The 15,589-nt window shown below is 38.6% G+C and overlaps 1 protein-coding gene across 5 annotated transcripts in view; it reads left to right on the top strand.

The window, feature by feature from the left end:
• The window catches only part of HECW1 (HECT, C2 and WW domain containing E3 ubiquitin protein ligase 1), a 271,819-nt gene that overhangs the window by 170,979 nt on the left and 85,251 nt on the right, over window positions 1-15,589 (top strand). For all 5 annotated transcript variants that reach the window (XM_076330766.1, XM_076330763.1, XM_076330764.1 and 2 more), the window contains one exon: window positions 8,607-8,776. In XM_076330766.1, coding sequence (XP_076186881.1) covers window positions 8,607-8,776 — 170 coding nt within the window. The remainder of the gene's footprint in view (window positions 1-8,606; window positions 8,777-15,589) is intronic.

Here is a 15,589-nt window from a genome sequence, read left to right as displayed (position 1 = left end):
TTACAGACCATTTGATCTGGCTTTGGTAAAAACAATCTGTAAATCACTTCTGTAGAAAAAAACCAGTTTGTCAAAAGAGTAGTTGTGAGCAAGGTTCTCATTTTGGAGTTTTATGCTTGCTACTTGGTTTCCCTGTTTTTTAGCTCCTGGAAGACAAAGAGAAAGATGCTGAACTTGACTTGGAAATTCTTTGAGGAAGCAGTACAGAGAAAAAAGAGTTACTCTCGTTCAAAATTTTTACAAGTATAGGCCTTTCTATATAAAGTCCTACGCTTGGACAAGCATCACATTACATGTTTGGTTCAGCTGTATGATTTATTTGAAGCTTCCCTCTAAGTTGTGTTAAAGTCAACTAGTACTTCTATATCTCTTTAACATTAAGTGTGCAAGTCAGTGCTGTTCCAAACTAGGAACATCCATATTATCAGCATTATCACAGCCAGGTATTTGAAAGGCTTTGAGCTCACAATTATTTTATCAAAAATCTTTGGTATCAAAATAGCTCAGTTTCAGTCTTTCTGATATTAACAGATTAACATATCACAAGGATTTATTTATTACCTTCTTACTTAGTCAACAACAACAAAAAAATGTCTCTCTCAAAGTAAAATTATTGCTATTCCTATATCTGTTATGTTAGCTAATACAATGCAAATCAAGCCAGGTCTTCCAGAGGCATTGGAACGAACTGGGATTCCTTTCCGTTTGCACTACTATCGCAGCAATAACCTCTCTATTCTCATGAGCCCTTTCAGCTCATACAGACTTCTCCTTTTCGATATCTATATTTTGGTATATTGTCACCTTCAGTGTCATTACTTAAAAGTTAGGTTTCCAAATTATGACTGATTTAGTTGCAATTAAGAAAAAAAAAGTATAGGACCATTAGTCTGACTGGGGACCATTGGGTTAGGCACAGCACCAACACAGAGTCCTCATATCCTAAGCAGTTTATCATCTAAAGAATGCGAGAAGAGCTATGCCTTCTACCATATCAATTTTTTAAAAGAAAAAATTATTAGAATGGGAGAGAAAAATCTCGAAGTAGGCCAAATCCCTAGAAATGCTGAACAACATTGGTCCATTTCGGCTGACTTGTATTGCTTGCTCTACTGCCTAGACGCTCCAGTGAGACCCTATGTTAAAATGAACTGTGCAGAAACAGCTTCTTTCTAAAACTTGGTGACAAAGTGCTTTATTTCTGTAGTTTTGAGTATTTGCTTGGACAAAATCTAACTGGATGTTTTGCTTGAGAAAAGATTTCTGGATTGAATAAAAATGTCAAACAAAGAAAAAAGTGTAAACTGATGCTTCAGGGCAAGAGGAGATCGCTAGCTTCTTGAGAACAGAAATAGCTGAGAGTTTGCATTACATCAGTAGGTTTGTTTTCTTCGTATTTGCTTCTTTGGAGACTGGAAGTTGGTCCTACAAAAGGCTAGTTCAGGTTAATAGGTTCATTAGCAACGCTGATCTCAAAGAAGATAATTTCCCACGATTAAGCTTCTTAATCGTTTATATGATGGCTGTATTATTACAGCTTTCATTATTTAAAATACCAAGAGAAATATTGTAAGCCTAATTTAGCTAGATTAAATACAGTGTTTAAGGAAAGCTATGCAGCCACTTTGCGTTTACTTTCCGACATGACTTTTCTGGTATTACCAGTGAATGTCATGCTTCTAATAAGGTGGCTGAAAGTGTCAGAGCTCTCTCGCATGAAGTACAGAAAGAAGAAATGTGCTAAGCCTCCCAAGATGTACCAGCCACTTCACTGAAGGTTCATGGTTTAGCAGCAGTATAACACGTTCACTGAAAGCCCTTGAAACCATTCTGTTGGCTGGTATATTTAGAAGGTGTTATCATGCGGTTTGCATGATATGCCTCCTAGCTATATGTCGCATCAAATAACTTTTTTCAAGCTTTAATATTTCATATATCTCATGTGTTTGCACACTCTTTATGTACAAGTGTTCTTGTGGAACAAATGACCAGAAGATCTAAGTATTTCCCAAACATTCAGGCATTTATCCTCATCACAACTCTCTCATAAATGTTGTTACTTATTTTTGTGTGGCTTTCAGACCAGACATTCAGGTAACATCAGTTGTCGGTTTATGGAAGTCAGAGTATAAATCACAACTGAAAATAGTATTAGGTCCACTAAGGGTCATTTTGACAATAGTCATTACCATGAAATGCTTGATCAGAATGCAGATATATAATATGCTTTACCTTCCAACCATTTTTTGAGATCCTAGTGACTGACTTTATAACAGGGTTCTAGCCACTAAATTTTGTTTGTTTAATATTGCTATAAACCTGCTGCTGCTTCAGCCCTCCCCAACTCACGCTAACTTGCCCAGATGTATTCTTTATAAACCTGAGTTGCTAATCAGTCGACTTTCTTGCCTGTCAGAGGTTGTGCGAAGGTGAGGTGACTTTCTACCACCTCCAGTACACCTGTGCCTTCAAAGTACTGCAGTGCTCTAGACTAACAGATTTAAAGGCCCTAAAAGGCTTTGAGTTCAACTGCTCCATTATCCTATATAACACAGGCCACTTTGCTCCATGATGTCGAGCTTTGTGTGAGTTTGGCTCAGACATATCTTACAGACAGGCGTGTAGTCTGGATCTGAGGGTACCAAGAGATGGTACTTTGCTCCAGTGTTTAATCGCTTGCAGTGATAAAAACTCCCCCTCGCTGTGTCAAGCTGTTCACGTTAGCTGTTCAGACTTTCTGTGTTTTCCTTCTTGATGAAGACAATTAAAATGTAGCCTGTGTTTCAGCCATTTTTGAATAATTAATTTCTCCACTCCTTTTCATTTATTAATAGACTTGTTTTCTTCCTGATACCTCTGCTGCCCCTTCCTTACACAAATGAGAATCCCTTTCATTTTCCCTTGTAGCGTTTCCAGCTAGAAAAATTCTCTTCTCTTTTCCACTGTCTTTAATATTTTGCCTGGGAGTCTCATGTGACAGAAATGTTTTGGCTTATCTGCTCCACTTAGTAATTGTTTTTAAATCTCAGATCTTTAAATACCTCCTTGTGCAACTACACCAGCCAATTCTTTCTTTCTAACGTTCTATTTTAAAAGGAAAATGGAGTCTGTCTATAAATCTGTAGATTTCTGAGAGTAGAAAGAACCACTTCAATTGTCTGTTTTAACCTCTTGCATATCACCAGTTGCAGAACCTCATTCAGTAGCTGATCAAGTCAGTAATCTATTGTACATTATGTAGTATCTTTCTCAATTCCCCTGCATTATTTTGCTGTGTTGGATTTTAAGACATCATATCACTGCACATTACTGTTTGATTTCTAAAATCCCTTAATATTTGCTTCTTGAAATCTAATACCAGATACAATACTTCTGTGAATCTGTGGTCACTTTCCTTACAATAAATTTTAGTATCATGTACTGCTGCATGAATCAAATTGGCATTTCCAAGCCAATGCAATATTGCTATGCTCTTACTACTGAAAGGTTATTATACTACTAATACTAAAATAATTTCTATTGCTTTAAAAGCACACAGCTGAGAGGCAATACCTATGTGCCTCCTGTTGAATCTTGAGCAAGCAGAGTTTTGTTGTTCCTTCCTTTGAAGCCATCACTATGTCTTAGGTATCTCAGCTCAGTATATGAACTGCTACCCCCTAAGACAGGTCCTACTTGTTCTGGTTAAGCTCTGCAAAGTGCACTCTACAAAAGAAACACTGATGTATTAGCACCCTGGCAATTACCTTACCTCATTGGTAGTCAACCCAGATACCAGTCCTGTTAAAGTACATTTATTCAGTGCCAGAACCCAAGTTGATAGCTCTTTGGGAATTTACAAAGGAAAACTGAAGGGAATTGTTGGAGCTGTCCATTGACATCCTAATTAGCAACTCTCTTGTGGTGACGGATCATGAAGATGGTTTATTGTGCATGAACTTAATGAGCAGATCATAGAAAGAGTACATCCCATTTTGGTATTCATCAGGCTAAATCACAATCTAAATTGACTGTTGTCTTTCCAGAGACTCTTTGGTCTTCCCAGTGTCCTGGTAACTTTGCAGTAGAATCATAAACCCACAGAACGGTTTGGGTTGGAAGGGACCTTAAAGATCTTCTAGTTCCAACCCCCCTGCCATGGGCAGGGACACCTTCCACTAGATCAGGTTGCTCAAAGCCCCATCCAACCTGGCCTTGAACATGTCCAGGGAGGGGGAATCCACAGCTTCTTTGGGCAACCTGTTCCAGTGTCTCACCACCCTCACAGTAAAGAATTTTTTCCTAGTGTCTAATCTAAATCTACCCTCCTTCAGTTTATAAACCGTTACCCCTCGTTAGTTATGCTTTTAGATATGTTCCTGGGCAAGTTTGGCCTAACTCAAGATGTCTTCATCTTCTCAGAGGGTCAGATGACTCATGAGGCATATGTATTATTTCCTGGTTCTGAAAACACATGGCTAGTATGCTAAATAGGAAAAATGTGAATTCAGTGAGTTGACCATAGAATTGCTGGGGCTTAATGATCTCTCTCACAAGTGTCAATATAGCTAGCTGCAAGTCATCTGTTGATATCAGTTGGATGGTGCTTGGAAACATGACGGACATTAAGTACTTGTCCTTTGTTGGAATGAATTTGCCAACTGTATTAGAATATCAGTATCAGTTTCTCAATGAGCAGCGGAGCTACTAGTTTTGGTCTTTGACCCTTCTGCTGGTTTGTAGACTCTGTCTACTTCGGTGAAGTAAACTATGCACCATCAAGAGACTAGGTGGACTCAGTCTTCTTGGGACACATTTATAAACTGTGCAGAATATCCTTGTCTATTATTTCTAGGAAAGTTCTTCCAAAGCTGTTAGCGAAAGCTTCTCATCCCTTGGGGAGAACAGCTTCTAAATTCTTTAACTTAGAACTTAGATTGATGATCAGACTAAAAGTAATTAATTTAGAAACCAGACTGCTCCAGACTCTGGTTCTCGCTCTGATTCTCCATCCTTTTCTGTCATGCTTCTACAAGCATGGGTCTGGACCAGTCCCTTTCTATGTCTGCAGGGAACTGAAATACCATCTTCACAATAGTTTTGCTGATCGTTACCATCAGAGAATCTCCTTGCTGAGCATGACAAAATGTGACTTGCAAATCCAAATTGTACCTCTTCCCTGACCTTTTGAAAGCTTAGTTACTTTTATTGAGGCAAAATCAAACACAGATGTGTTCGAGCTGTGTCCGTCAGAATTGAAATCCCCACCTGGTTCCACATTTTGCCAATAAATACATGCTAGTTTCCAGATTGCCACAAAAATAGTCTTCATCACTCTCCAGTCATCAGTGCCCCAAAGTTTGTGATGCTGCGTGGAAAATGGATTTGCAGAATGATCCTTTAGAAGGCAGACAGGGAAGTCTATGGCCTACCTTAGGGACAGAGGCTACTTGTATGCAAGTGACCTAGAGCAAAGCTTCCTTAGGTCTCATCCAGACACCCAGAGATCAGCATATGTGGAAGGGAAGCCCTGAAGTTGGAAGAAATTCATAATTCACTTGGGGGCAGCAGCAGGCAGCAGTTACTATAAGACGTTTTTGTACAACAAAGTGAGCCTAGCTGGGTTAGGATGCATGTACTTAAAATAACTGAAAGTCTGCAGCAGTGAAAGAGTCTGTGGTTGCTGTGTCTCCACCTGGATTCCTTCCTTCTGTCATCTTTCATGAGAGATGGCCTGACATTATTAAACTGGTAGATATAGATAACCTCTTTCATGCTAAAGTGTGATTTATGAGTAAATGAGAAACTGACATATGGTATATTAATAACTTTTTTAAGAGACTGGATGAAAATACACCTTTGCAAAGGCATAGATGAGTTATCTTGGTAGCATTTCCTTGTATGCCTCTAAGAAATACATTGTAAAACTACAGTGTACAGCAAGACTTATCTAAGCCTTATGGAATTCATTGGTTTCACCAAAGATTTAAATTCAGTTAACCTTAAACCGTCACGAAAACATTTAGTATCTTCAGAACCTTTTTCTGAAGACAATACAGATGAGAGAGAAATATTTTCATTTGGGGAAGCAGAATAGCTGGAATTCTTCTGTTGGGATGTTACACAGCAGTGGTAAGAGAGTACCTGAGCCTTTGATTACAAAAAGTTACAGCATCCATATAGGTTCCACTTCAAATTAAATGGACAACTTCTGGATATCTGCAGATGCCCATGTAGCTTTATTCAGAGCTTTTGTATTTTTGATGCTCTGTTTTTCACAGTGCTGAGAATTTTTAGTGGGATATGTAAGTATAACTAGGGTATCTGTCCTTGAGAAATCTATTTCCACTCTCTGTATGTGTGCTTTGGACATTAAAAATTGAAGTTTCTAACTGACATTTTTACAGAATTTGTTGTGTTATGCAATTTAAGCAAGAAAATGACACAAATGAAATTTTCTGTTGTGTGCTTAGCTAAATTATTTTTTCTCATCCAAATACAAAAATTAGACTACTAACTAAGGTTAGAAGTACCTTCACCTTCATGACTGTGCTTAATTCCCATAACTGGAAAGAGGCTGGTAGGTCATCATAATATGTATGTTCTTTATGATATATAATATATAAGTATATATAATTGAGTGCTAGTTATTTTCTTTTCTGTCTATCAATAGACCATTTCTTTGCACAGTGGTACCCAAAGATAGCATGGTCTCTCTTTGAAGGAAACAAATCAGAAACATACATAGCAATAAATATTTCAGTTTCAGAATCTTTTGAGGAAACATCAGAGAGAAAGAAAGTAAGATCCCAGAGGTCTTTCTCTCCTCTCGTATGTTAGCAGCCTGACACTATTACACTGCTGGGCCTTGTCATTCATAGTGCTTTTGCAATCTTGGTTTCTATTTCTGGAATGTATTTCGAACAGTACAACTTCCAAAGGAAAAGAGTTTGCCGTGTAGGATTTCAGCAGGGCTTAGATGAAATACATGCTGGTTACATAGAGATTGTACGCTCAGAAAAAAAAATCAGTGTTACCAGTTTGAACCAGATAATTTTCTTTGTGTAATAGTGCTGCTAGGACCACAGCAGTGCATACTGTCAGCAAAGTACTTTCAAATAGGCTATTAGTAGTGATATCCTGTATTTTTTATTAATTGTTAGAGAACGTCGTAAGAATGAGATTCTTAAAATACAGTCTGTTTCAGGACCGTCTGTCCAACAGCTTTTGAATATCTGCAACATGGATTGTGTGCTGGAATAGACGACTAAAACCAACCTGAACAAAAACGGTTCTTTTTAACTTGCACATTTTATTGCGTTGGCTATTACCATATGTTAAGGAAGCAAAATACAACTGAGTGAATTCTTGATACAGCTGTTTTCTGGAAAAAATGCTGATGTTGGTGTGGAATGTGTATGATTTTCAGATTAATCCAAAATATCTGCCTGGAGGGTTTTACATGGTCTCCTGCAACCTGCCAGAATAATTGGGTTTTTAATCAGAAGAGAACTAAAAGACTTGAAAATTAATGTTTTCAAAACCTGCCTAAAAGAAAAAAATGTGTTTAAATTGAATGTTTAGGTATACATCGAAGCAGTTTTGGAAACTATCTTGACTAATACTTTGTATCTCTTCAATACAGCAAGAGAAAGTAGCCAAAATGCAGTTCAGTGCTTATAGCCCTATGTGAAATAAAGCTTTAAACAGAGGAGGAGAATCTCCATGCAAAGAGCCGTGGAAAATAAATTAGCTACTGAACTCGCTAATAGGAATAAGTGCTTATATTTTCCAAAGAAAGCTTAGAAATGTATCTGGAAAAAGAGAAGGCCAGAGGCTTTAGTTTGTAGCTGTTGAGCCAAAACTAATGATATATCTGTAGATTGGTTTGCATTTCATTGGCTTCACAGGGACAAATCATAATGGATTTTGTGTCTTTCTTCAGAACGTTATAAGTAAATTTTGAAATAAGTGCCTGGGGATTTTTTGTCTGCACGACTCATATTACACTCCCTGGTAGTTCTGCCAGCTAGAAAGCCCTGCTTAAAACTTGGACATTATATACAAGAGTTTTCCTAAGTTACTACAGGTAAAGTTAACCCATGCAGGGAAGGAAATGTTTTAAAATAGAAAAAATGTAAAATGACTTCTTGTGTAGAAAAAAAGTGGTCTAAAAGCTAAGATTCATAGAAAGATAAAATTGATACCTAGGAGAAGTGACGTACGTTGGGTACCGAATGCCATGTCTCTGTGATTAAATGAGTGGATCTCTTTTTCAGAGTAGCCCTGCCACTGGAGTCGGGCTGAGCAAGTGCTTAGCTCCTTAGAAAAAACAGCAGATTGCTTTAAGTTGCATAAATACTGATTTAGAAACCAGATCACTGTGCACAATCAGGTTGTAAAATTTGCAATTTCATTACATTACAAATGATTACAAATCATTTGTAAATCCTAAATCACAAGATCTTTATGGTTTGGCTTTACATTACCTCACAAGAAACATTGTGAGTTGTTTCATATTCCTGCCATATTATTTGAATTCCTTACCAGTTTCCTGTATGCTTCTCCTAACATCCCAGAGAGCACCTGGAATGTGAAAAATAATCAGGTTATTTACCTTCTTTCAGATTTCCAGGCTTTTGGTCTGAAGAAAGGAATGTTCTTCAATCCAGATCCTTACCTGAAGATTTCCATTCAGCCTGGAAAACATAGCATCTTCCCTGCGCTTCCTCATCATGGACAGGAGAAGAGATCTAAGATAATGTGTAATACTGTTAACCCAATCTGGCAAGGAGAGGTAAGCAGTTTGAGCGTTGAGCTGAGACTTTTCTTAAAACATGGAAATGACTCTAGCAATATCCCTCCTTTTTTTTTTTTTTTAAATTCCTTTCTTGGCTAAATAGTTGTTGACCTAACTGTGCTTTGATGTATTTCATGACTTCTTGTCTTAATGCAAAAGGCTTAATTAGCTATAAAGATGAATGACACATTAAAACTTTCAGTATGGGTTGTACTTTGTGGATGTAATTTATGAAGTTGTTAATCATTGAAGGTAGGCATAACCCAGAATGGAAATATAAACTTGGATAGCATGAAAGGCTGCTGCTAGATTGTCATAGATTGTCATGTTCTTACACAGAGATGAGACATCATATAAAGCAGAACAAGTATAACATGCAAATAAAAAACCTATGTGATTGAAAAGTGTCAGTGGCAATATAAATTAAAGGCAACTTTGGCACATTTGCCCATCACCTTGAAGAAATACTCTCTAATCTGCTGCTGCTTGTTGGAAGGGCTTGGTAGGTATTAATGAGATCTGAGAGTTCAATTGCTGCCTGCTGTTTTTAAAGTACACCTGAAATGGCAACAGACAGCAAAGAATAAGGAATCTCTTTGGACCTAAAGGAGCCTAACACAATGGGTGTGATTTACTGGTGTTCCCTGTCAGACCAATATCTCCACTACAGGAAAGAGTAAAAGTAAATAAATAGACTAAATAGATGTATTCAAATTAAAATGCAAATTGTAAAGTAGTTTAGGGATAATTAGGTCAAACTGTATAGACATGAAAGTGTGAGTGGGGTAAAAAGACAGCAGAAATGTCACTGAATACTCCTACCTGGAGGAGGATAGTCAAGAAACTAGGTACCACATTAGGTTATGCGACAGGTGAGCCTGCGTGGGGGAAGTTACATGGCAGGGGCAGGGGGGATGACCTCAAAACTAGTCTGAGAAAAATGCCTTCTTACAGGACTTAATTAAGTGGAAGGCCCTGTCATGAGGCATCCACCAAGCAGTAACTTCTCTGTGGCTCCAAGCATCAGATGTATCTGGCTGAAGGGTCCCAGGTCAAGCTGAGGAGCTGGAACTAACATAGAGGATCAGGGATTTGGCAGAGATCTGTCAGTAAAGTGCATGAGACACAGACCTAGAGGCGGGCAGGCATGAAGGGGAAATTTGCTGTATGTGTCACAGTACATGTGATTGTGGGAGCTGGCAGCAAGTGTGGATGCCAGGAGTTGACACTCAAAGGAGGACACAGGATATGAATGTGGTCCCACCATTCTGTATCAGTCAGTTAACTGCTGAGGTGGCACACAGGCTGTCCTTATCCAAAGAGGGATGTAGCAGCTGTGCTGATGGAGGCTGAAAATAGGCTTTTTAGAAGCACTCAATACTGGTCAGAAGTCTTCTCTTGGCAAAGGCAACCCCCAGCCAATCTAATTTGTTCTCACTTCAAGGTCCTTTTGCACTGCTGGAGGATAAAATAACCAGAGAGTAAGAATGTGGCCCTGATAAAATGTCAAGGGTGGCTTCTCCTCAGGACATGCAGGATGGCTGAGTTTGTGGGCTGACATTCTCTTCCAGTGGAGTTTGGCAGCGAGAAAAGGAGAAACAATGAAATGGCCTAATTATGGACATCGGAAAGCAAAAGAGCATAGCTGGCTTCCAGCTTCTCGGTTCAGCCCCCTGGTTTTCTTGATTGCATGCAGGCACGCTGCTTCTCCTTTTCTGTGGCTAGCCTGTTAGTGGCTAAGGAGTCTAAAACAGCAGAGCTGTCATTCAGCATGTTCTCCTTCTGCATTTGCTTCAGCTGATATTGCGATGTTTACCTGCATGCGTTTGTGTTGCAGTCTATGCACATCAGCTGGGCTGAAGTCTTGGTTTTGGTACTGAAAACCTATGTTGGTTTCTATTGCACAGAAGACCCTAGGCCTGATTTTCTTCAACTTTGTCCCTTTAATGGGACAAGGAGAGAAGGAAGACTGCAAACTGTTGCTGAATCATGGTGGTAGCCATTCTTCTGTCCACCCTTTTCACTGATTGATGTGAATATATGAAGTGAAAATTATTGAGGAATCAGCCATTTCATTAAATGGATCAGTCACTAGCTGTTTTCCCAAAAAAGTATTTTAGGCAATATATTATTTCAGAAGGGTGATTCTTTTCTAAGGTTCTCTGTCACTACATGTAAATAGAAGCCAGATGTTTGTTTTGTTTTTGTTTTTCAGTTGAATGACATATCTAATTTGTTTTGGCTGCTAAACTTGAAAAAAATCTGGAATAGGGAAATAAAACTATAGAAATAGCTGCAGCCTGGGATCTTTATATATGTTCTTGATTACCCTTGAGCAAGTTCAGAAGTAAAAGAGTTGACTCAGTTTTATAAGGCCTCAACACCAAAATGAAGTCCTACAGACTGAGATGATTCATTTACTTATATTAATTCATTCTGGTATTCCCCTTCATATACTTACCAGGTTGTTCTATTTGCATAGTAACTGCTTGCATTATAAGAACACTCTGGGAGCACTGTGATACCTCAGGCAATTTTTCATCTGTGTCATGTAATATTGATGATAATCTTCATTTCACAGACCATTCGAACACTGTTCAGCACGAGTTATGCTGACTTAAAGCTATTCTTCCATTGCTGTGTTTTGCAGTACTTTGTACAAGAGGACATAAGGAAATGGAAATTTCTTACTAAGAGAGAAGAGTAGCATGGCACGTTTTGACACTTGCAGCAGGGCTCTGCGTGAGGTGAAAAAGCCCTCAATTGTTCACTGAGACAGGTTAAATCTCAGGTGGTATCTTCTGCTGGTAGAAACGGATCATTTTGTGATGTTTCTATGTTTTCACATGCTCACAGAAGCATAAGATCAGATTCTGCTAAGCCAAAGTGCTAAATATTGCCATGTGTAATAATGATGATAAGTACTTTGGGGGAGATCCAGACGAGCTACTGATGGTGCCTAGGCCTCTACAGGGTCAATGAGGAGAAGTAGGCAGCTGCAGAAAATGAAAACAGTAACAGCTGTCTTCAGACAGGGAACCTGTTACTGAATTAAGGTTAATGGTCCTGCTTGTTTTCTTACTCCTGGCTCTACTTTCAAACTAGTGCATTCTTCAGCAGCATCTGAACTGTTAAATGAGATTGAGTTAGTTCCTGGAAACCACATGCCACTGGACAGATTGACTGTAAACTCCTAGGTTAAGCAGACATTGTGCTGGCAGTCCACACAGTTGCAAGAGCATAGTGGGTGAGTTGTCCTACCATGCTGATTTGAGGTAAAATGCAAAGGAAATCTCGGAAGGAAGTGCCGCTTCCCAAATCTTCCATAAGTCTAGTGGAATTGAGAAGGGTAAATGTTGGCCATATCTGTTCTAATATTGGTATTAGAAAAACAATGACACTATTCCCATATTGTTTCATATTGAGACATGTCTGCTGTCACATTCTTTGGAAAAAGCTCCTTTAAGAAGATTTAATTTGTCAGCAAGCAGTGAAGTGATAGATGGTTCAGACAAGCAATAGAGATCATTGGGGATCATAAGCAACAAAGCAAAGTGGTTTAAAAAGTAGTTCACGTACCTCCATCTGGTTAGCAAATTCTCTCGATGGTTTTGCAGACAAGGTACTTCAGGCCCCTGGACTTTCCCTTAGGCATATTTATGGTATTTCTTTCTTAACTGTGGCAGTTTGAGCTAATTGCTTCTTCAGTTTTTGTTCATTTACTAGGGAGTGAATAGAGAGCCTCAAGGAATGGGGAATGAGACAACTATAAAAATTGACTGTTGCAACCATCCAGCATATTTAAAGTAGTAGCAAGTATCATCTGTTAAATGACACATTGAATTTCAACTCTGATAATTCTAGCTCTGGAAGAGTAGTTTGCCTTAAAGTGGGAGCCCAGTACTAGGATAAAAGCTATCTCAACTCCCTGCAGCTTCGCTCTTTGTTTCTTTGCCTCAGCCTTTACAAATATTGTTAAATTATAGCTGAGGCACAAAATAGTGTGTTGGGTGGTTGCTTTATCACTCTGAAGATAGCTGCATTTCACTGCATTTCAATTAATTAATTGAATTAATGTACTGAACACAGAGGTGTTCAGTACTCTGTTGCAAGAGCATTTAACAAATAGTAGTTACTGTGTCAGATCTGATAAACAGAATTACGGTATTTTCACATGTGTAACTTGCACTCCCTGCACCTCAGATAACCCACAACCTTTCAAAAATACTGCAATTGAATAAATTCTCATGTAACCTGTCTCTTCAGATTACTAACAAAATCAGAAGAAGGAAACAGTCAAGGGCTTGAACGCCAGAGGGAGGTGGTTTGGGGAGAGAGGGCTTCTGTAGTGCAGACCATCATCAGTGATAGAAACGTTGGGGTTTGGATGCTGCCTGCAAGAATGCCAAGATGACATGAATGCAACTGACTGTCTGAATGCTGGTTTGTAACTGCTTTTCTTATGATACGGATTTATAACTGTAGTGATCGTGAATGCCAGACTGGTGTATGATGGACCACCCAGCAGTACTGGGACTGAAAGATGCTTTGTCAAAGTAGCCAGATCATGCAATATGGGGTTTATGTTAGCTCTCTGCTTCTCTTGAGGCTTTATGTTGGCTGATATGATGGGTGCTACCTGATGTAGCACAAACTTAGAGTGATATAAGCAGGGATACTTGATTGAGGGTGAATCTTTCCAGAGCAAAGTTAAACCATTAAAGATGCTTTAATATATTTGAATCAACAGTATGAATTTAAACTAAAGCAGGTTATATTTGATCTGATTTTGATCTAATATTCAGAGCAGTAGATGCTGACAGTCCTACCATGGCCTCGCAGAATCATTGCATGGTTTCACCAGAAGTCCAAAATGAAAAAAGCAACAGGAACAACACACTGATTGAACTACTTACTTACTGTTTAACTTAGATAACCTTTTTTCCCCCCCTTCTTCTGGCAAATACAAAAGAATCTGCTGCAGAAACTTGGAGGCCTTTACACCTCAGCGTAAAGCCAATGTAGGTGCAGTGAAATCCAGATCCTGAATTCAGTGTGAGTTTTGCCAAAGGTGTCATTGGGACTGAGTAAAGCCTTGTGGGTGGTCGTTTCACTGTATAACATTTCTGCACACATGGCCAGGTAAAGTGTAAAACATAGTTTGACTACACAGAAAAGCTGTGATTTTACAGCTGCAGTTTTTTGAATATCTGGTGATGATTGAAGTGTGAAAGCCCAAGACAACTTCAGTTTCTTCAGGAGTAGGTTATGGTGTGAAAAAATTGTCTAGATTTTTTTTTTAATATTCTCCTAGAAACGTATCTTAATTGCAACTTCTGCATCTAGAAGACTATCAGTCTTGCTAATCCTGTATATTAGTGCTCATGAGTCCTCAAATATTTTCAGTCTATGCTGTGCTAATAAATTTGTAGACAATGTGTGAGAGATGAAGAAAAACCCTCACTCTTTAAGCAGTGTTTGCACTTGATTTATCCAGAAGTTCTTTTAAATTTCTAATGTCTTAGGGCTGAAATTTGCCATTAATAAAGAGACATCTTGCAAAACTATCTAAGCCATCAGAGAGAATTCATGATGAGCCTATTAACTAGTAGCTCTGAATGTTGTGGAATACATGAAATAGATGGGAAGGACTTTTTTTATTCCTTGTTTCCAATACAGAGAGGTAGTGAATCGGAGGGAGAAATCTAGGAAGCCAATTTGCTGAAGGCCTTACCCAACTTTGAAGGAGTTCAGTAGAAAGGATTGAATCAGACCTTAGAACAGCAACACACATTTATGTGCACCCCTTTTACTGTAGGAAAAAAAAAAAAAATTGTGCCATGCCAGAATAAGATACTGCATTGGATCTGGCACTCTGCGGTCACTGCTGAATTCCAGGACTCTCTCGGAGTACACGTAGGCATGTCCCAGCCTTTGGCAGCAGTGGAGCTCTGTGCTTGACACTACTGACTCTGCAATATTTTATATTGTTATTGAGGAGTACTGTAGTAAGTTTAAGAAACTGGGATTCCCCATGAGCTTACCCAGTTGTTAGTATGAGTAGTGTTGTACGGGACAGTAGTGATATGTAGAGGAAGTTTTTGAATGGGGAGCAGAATAATACAGGTGGAGAGTGGTGAGTGCTTTAAGAGTGTAATTGTTTCACTGGAGTGTTTGAAACGAAAAACCCACTAATGAAATATTCAGCTGAAAGACTAAATCTGTCTTCATCCATCAAATGTAATTTACAGCCTTTTAAGATTTACTTCTGCTTGTATCATCCCTGTGGCATGATGGATATTGCAAATAAATGTTCTTTTTAATTATATTTCTTATTCAACTCCAAATCAAGAGCCTAATTCTTCCTGTCACCAATGTATTAATTTACCTACCTTTTACCAGTTACTATACTGACTGTTTTTAAAGAACTTGACTTGCACTTAACTTCTCTATTTGGTACTAATGGACGTATTCTGTTCATTTCAACAGCTTCCTTGATAGCGTTATTGAGAGCTGATCACTGTGATCTATCCATATTCAGGGATGCAAACAATATTGGTAAAAATAAAACATGGGAATTAACCATCATCATTAGTTGGCTTTCTATGAAAACTATTCTCAAGCTCTGGAAATTGTTCTGTTATCTTATAAATGGATAGAGATGTGTTCTGCCAGGTCAGCATTAGCATGTGCCTTCATTCTTTACCATGTATCAGTCATGCATTAAACCCCCACAAGATCTATTCACGTTAAGAAAATTAATCATCTGTGTATGTAAAACCATTGTTGGGTCTGGAAGCAAATAGGCAC

The sequence above is a fragment of the Aptenodytes patagonicus genome, chromosome 2 (genome assembly GCF_965638725.1).
Source record: "Aptenodytes patagonicus chromosome 2, bAptPat1.pri.cur, whole genome shotgun sequence".
Classification (NCBI taxonomy): Eukaryota; Metazoa; Chordata; class Aves; order Sphenisciformes; family Spheniscidae; genus Aptenodytes; species Aptenodytes patagonicus.
This window is presented reverse-complemented; position numbering and strand designations above follow the sequence as displayed.